The sequence below is a fragment of the Vombatus ursinus genome, unplaced genomic scaffold, assembly GCF_900497805.2.
Source record: "Vombatus ursinus unplaced genomic scaffold, bare-nosed wombat genome assembly UNPS02014821.1, whole genome shotgun sequence".
Taxonomy (NCBI): Eukaryota; Metazoa; Chordata; class Mammalia; order Diprotodontia; family Vombatidae; genus Vombatus; species Vombatus ursinus.
In genome coordinates this window covers 15,047,871-15,053,296 of record NW_020954599.1, presented here as the reverse complement: position 1 = coordinate 15,053,296, position 5,426 = coordinate 15,047,871, and the positions used below count along the sequence as shown (strand labels likewise).

The 5,426-nt window shown below is 37.6% G+C and overlaps 1 protein-coding gene across 8 annotated transcripts in view; it reads left to right on the top strand.

Annotated features, from left to right (window-relative positions):
* COL25A1 (collagen type XXV alpha 1 chain) overlaps positions 1-5,426 on the top strand; it is a 556,443-nt gene that overhangs the window by 440,354 nt on the left and 110,663 nt on the right. For all 8 annotated transcript variants that reach the window (XM_027837340.1, XM_027837336.1, XM_027837339.1 and 5 more), the window contains exon 13: positions 4,680-4,733. In XM_027837340.1, coding sequence (XP_027693141.1) covers positions 4,680-4,733 — 54 coding nt within the window. The remainder of the gene's footprint in view (positions 1-4,679; positions 4,734-5,426) is intronic.

The following is a 5,426-nucleotide window of genomic DNA, read 5'->3' as shown; positions in this document are numbered from 1 at the left end:
CTCTCTCTCTCTCTCTCTCTCTCTCTCTCTCCCCTTTCCTCCATCCTGTTTAATTAACTGTTGTCCTTTTTTTCCTTCTTTTGCATCTCTTTTCATTTCCCTTCCTTTTTTCTTTCTTTGCCCCCTTCCTTATTCCCTTTCTTTCCTTCTTCCTTTCAACAAGAATTCATTAATCAACTACTATACCTGTTTCATGATGTAAAAGAATAATTGCTTTAGGGAGCTCTGATCTCCTCGCATATCTAAAATCATGGAGCTTTCCCTGGTATTCATATAGAGAATGGTATGGTATTCATAGAGAAACCTGTGGTAATATTGAAGCAGCTCTTTCCTGTCTCGTTTGGAGATCTGAATAGGTAAATCATCATCCAGTCTTGGGGCTTTCCTGTTCCACACAGCTCTAACTGCAGTAATTATTTTTTGACAGTTGGAGCAATGTCTGTATTGTCGTACACTGGCAGCTGCTCTGTGCTCCATCAGCCCTTATCCTGTTATATAGTTCCCTCGCCAATGACAGATTTGCTATCTCTGCTTTTCAGTTCACATAGCAAATGCTAGATCTCTTTCAGGGTTATCCTATTTTGGTCTTATTCCCTTGATTACAATCACCCAAGTGTACATCCTACAGCTATATCAATGTGACTTTTCCCCTCCTGTGACAGAGCTTCAGACTTTAAGCTTAGTGTTACTTCATCTGATATTTATATCAAACTGAGACTGTTGCATTTTGAACCTTTAATAGAAAATGAAATAGCAAATGAAATTAAGAAAACCAAGCTTATCCTTATGGATTCAATTCAAAGGCATTAATTGAGCATTTACCCTATGCTAGGTGCTAGGGAAACAAACATAAAAACTTAAGTAGTCTCTCCCTGAGAGAGTTTATAGTCAAGTGTCATAGGCTTAGAGCTGGAGGGGACCTTACAGTCTGCCTCTCCCACCCCTGTGGTTTCACAGATGAAGAAACTGAAGCCCAGAGAGGTTGTGACTTGCCCAGGAGCATGCAGCTAGTGAGTACCTAAAGGGAAGGATTTGAACTCAGGTCTTCCTAACTCCAAGTCTGGTAGTGTACTAGAGGAAATATGACAAGTCCATAAGTAAGTATGATGCAGTGTAAAATAGGAAAAATTGAATTCAATTTAATAGACAGTCATTAAGTATCATAGGCAAGGCACTATGTTAGGGGCTAGGCATTTAAAAATTTTAAATGACACAAGCCCTGCTCTCAGTGAGATTACAGTCTTCTGGGGGAGCTATAGAGTATGTATAGATAAATACTATGCCAGGTAAGGGGAGGTGGGGACAAAGGGAAAATGCAAGTATTGCTTTGAGGAGTGAGAGAACATGGGCATTTAGGGGTCTCAGAGAAGGCTTTGTAGAGGGGGTGGCCCCTTAATGGAGCCCTGAAAGAAGGATTTCAACGGTTGAGATGAAAAAACAAATTCCAGGTATGCTTCTGATATGTGGGTATATGGACATCATTAGTCTACTTGAATCCACAAAGGCAAGATATGGTAAGACATGGTCAGAGGATAGTTAGTAGTACAATTTAACTGGAATATAGAGTAGGTGAACAGAGCTAAATTGATGTAGGGATGGGAAAGCAGTTTGAAATGAGAACATGGAGAGCCTTAAATTCCATGCTAAAGAGTTTACATCTTTTCCTAGGAGCAATTTGTGTGATAATTTAACAGATTGAGACCACCAATGGAATATGGCAAGAAAAAAATGGCTTGAGGGCATGTCTTTCTCCCTGTACCACTTTTCATAGTACATATCTAGTTCTAATACCAATTCCCCCAGTTACATATAAAGACATTTTTTAACATTCATTTTTAAAAAATATTTTGAGTTCCTAATTTTCTCTTTCCTTCTTCCCTGGGATAGTAAGCAATTTGGTATAGGTTATACATGTTCCAAAACATAATACCATATTAGTCATGTTGTAAAAGAAGACACAGACCCAAAGGAAAATGCACACACACACACACACACACACACACACACACACACACACACGCACACATGCACACACACACATGCACGTACAATATAGAAAGTGAAAAATAGTATGCTTTGATCTGTATTCAAATTCCATCAATTCTTTCTCTGGCGGTGAATAGCATTTTTCACCATGAGTCCTCTGGAATTGACTGGGATCTTTGTATTGCTGAGAATAACTAAGTCATTTACAGTTGATCATTCTACAGTATTGAAAAAGTTTGTTGGAACTGATTTATGAAGGAGCCTTGAAATTCAGGATAAGCAATGTGGACTTAATATGGTGAACTAGAGAGTGATCAGAACCTGCATAATGTAGTAAAGAAGAACGAGAAATGGGGCAGCTAGGTGCTGCAATGGATGGAGTGCCAGGTCTGGACTCAGGAAGACTCATCTTCCTGTGTTCACATCTAACCTCATACACTTACTAGCCATCAAACCCCCATTATTACAATACTGGCAATGGGAAAGGGTGGTGGTAAGATAATTACAAGGATTTGGTAATTACAGAACCTCATCATCTCAGAATTGGAAGGGATGTCATGTCATGTAGTCCAGCCTATGCCCAAGGAGGAATCTTTTCTGCAATGTAACTTCCTAGTGGTCATCCAACTTTTGCATAAGGATCCACTCCTGCTGTAGACATTCCACTCCACTTTTGGGCAGCTCACATTATCAGGAAGTTTTTCCTGACATCAAGTCTTGTCTGTTTGCAATTTTTACCCATTTCTCCCTCTGGGACTAAACAAACCAAGACAAATCCATAGGTCAGCCCTGCAAATACTCAAAGATCACTTCCATACCCTCTGACCCCCCACAAGTCTTCTCTTGTCCAGAGAAGACATCCATTTCCTTCAAATGGTTCTCATATTGCATCATCTCAAAGACCTTTATCATCCTGGTTACCTCCTCCATATGTTCTCCAGCTTTACCAATGTCCTTCCTAAAATGTGGTTGCTGGAACTGATCTGACCATGGTAGGGTAGAGTGGGACTACCACTTTCCTAGTCCTGTGCATTCTGCTACTTTTGTATTTGTTGTCTTGGCTGCCCTATCATAATATTGACTCATGTTGAGCTTACGTATCACATAAATTTTTCATTAAAATTGATATTTAGCCAAGCAAGCCTCTCCTATCTTTATTTATGAAACTGACTTTTTGAACCCATGTGTAACTTTATATTTATCTCTATTAAATTTCATTTTATTAAATTTGACCCAATGTTCTTGAGGTCTTCACTCAATCTTGACTGTCAGTCTTGCTGTCATTCTCAAATATAAATTGATTCCTGCTGGTACATATTGATTTAGAAAACCCACTATGTTGTATTCTATATTTATTCATTTAGTTAAACATTTCCCATTTGCATTTCAGTCTGGTTCAGAGCCCACTTGGTGCCCATCTGAGTTTGACACTTCTGATCCAAAGCATAGATATACCTCTCCCACCTTCATGTCATCTGACAATTTGTCTTCGATGACTTTATCCAAGTCATTGATAAAAATGCTAAACAGGACAGGGCCAAGCACAGATCCTAGAGAAATGCATTGATAACCTCCCTCCAAATTGATATTTAATGTTTGTGTATAGCTCTTTGGGTCCAGCCATTCAATCTATTTTAAAACCTCCAAACTATAAATTTATCTATTATACTTACTGCCCTATTTTCCGTAATAATAGCATGAGATTTTTTATCAGATGCTTTGTTAAAATCAATGGAAGCACTACCTGCATAGCAGAAGTACTTCTACTACCCCCAGTGAAAAGAAAGAAGTTGGCCTATAAGGCAACAGATATTCAGGTGGACTTTTAAGGAGTGTTTAAAAATAAAAAGAAAGATTCTTGTGGCTTTTTGGTTGCCCCAAAACATTGTGGGCCAGCGTGTTTCCCTTTTTATACCTCAATATGTTTTTTGAAACTTGTAGTTTTAGATTTTCACTGCACTAAATGAGGTCACCATTCTTTTGAAGCAGGAAATGTTTCCAAGTTAATAATTATCAGCCAAGTGACCCAGTGAATAGAACATTGGACTTGGAGTCAGGAAATCCTGAGCTTAAATCCAGCTTCAGATACTTACTAGCTGTGTGATCCTGGGCAAGTCACTTAACCTCTTTCTGCCTCAGTTTTCTTAGCTGTCAAATGGAAATGATAATAATTGTGGGAATCAAATGAGATAATATTTCAAAGTGCTTTGCCTGTCCTTAAAGCACTTTATAAATGCTAGCTATTAATATCTCATAGAAGCTTATTTGCAGTGAAAAGGATGAGTATGTATACATACTCATATATACATATTACTTTAAAGTCTTTGTAGGATTCCATATTGTATCATATGAATCTCTTGATAACCCTGTAAGGTAGGTACTATTATCCTCACTTTATGTGAGGTAATTTAAGCTCAATGAAGTTAAATCCTATAGCTAGCAAATATCAGAGGCAGAATCCCTAACATGGGTCTTCTTGACGTTAAAGTCCAGCATATGACTCACCGTGCCATGCTATTTAATACACTGAGATGATAACACCTACTTGCAACATTTTATTTCTATGCCATTTTCATAATGTAGGGAGACCCAATTAGATGGGCATCTCCTTTCTAAAGCTGCATAGAATTCAAGGATGTATTTAATGCAAGACTTGTCATTTTATTCAGTAACATGTTCTGTTTTCATTTGAGGGTGAACCTGGCTTGCCCGGAACAGCAGGACAGAATGGAACACCTGGGCCTAAGGTTAGTTTAAAAAAAAAGTCATGTACATTTTCTGTACACTAGAAATATCTGTATAAAATATCATGATATTACCACTTTTGATGTGACTGATATTAAACTTGTGTGTCCTTTTTTGCCTATTAACACCATGACACACTGGAAGATTTCTCTTTATACTAAGTGAAAAAAAATTATTGCTTGGGACATTATAATTAATGTTCATTATGCTTCTTCCTGATTTAGAAAACAAATAGGATATAATTAAGTCTTTCCCATCACCCCAGACTTTTTCTCTCCTTTTTTTAATTTTATTGGCATATTCACTCTTACTTCCAAATATTTCCCTCCCACCTCTCCAGCCCAAGGAGCCATCCCTTGTAACAACAAGGAAGAAAAACAGTACAGCAGAATAAGCAATACAGCCACACCCATATTCCCCAACTCTACAAAGAAGCCAGGGAGGTCCATTTTCTCATCTCTTTTTCAGGGCCAAGCTTGGCCATTATAATTTTACAACATTCAGTTCTGATTGCTTTGTTATTGTTTTTTTCTTTTATGTTGTTATAGTCATTGTTTTCTTTATCTTGCTTACTTTTTACTTTACTAAGTATTTCATAGATTTTTTCCCATGCCTCCCCATATTCTTTATGGATATAAGTTCTTTTTCCTTTTCTTTTCTTTTCTTTTCTTTTCTTTTCTTTTCTTTTCTTTTCT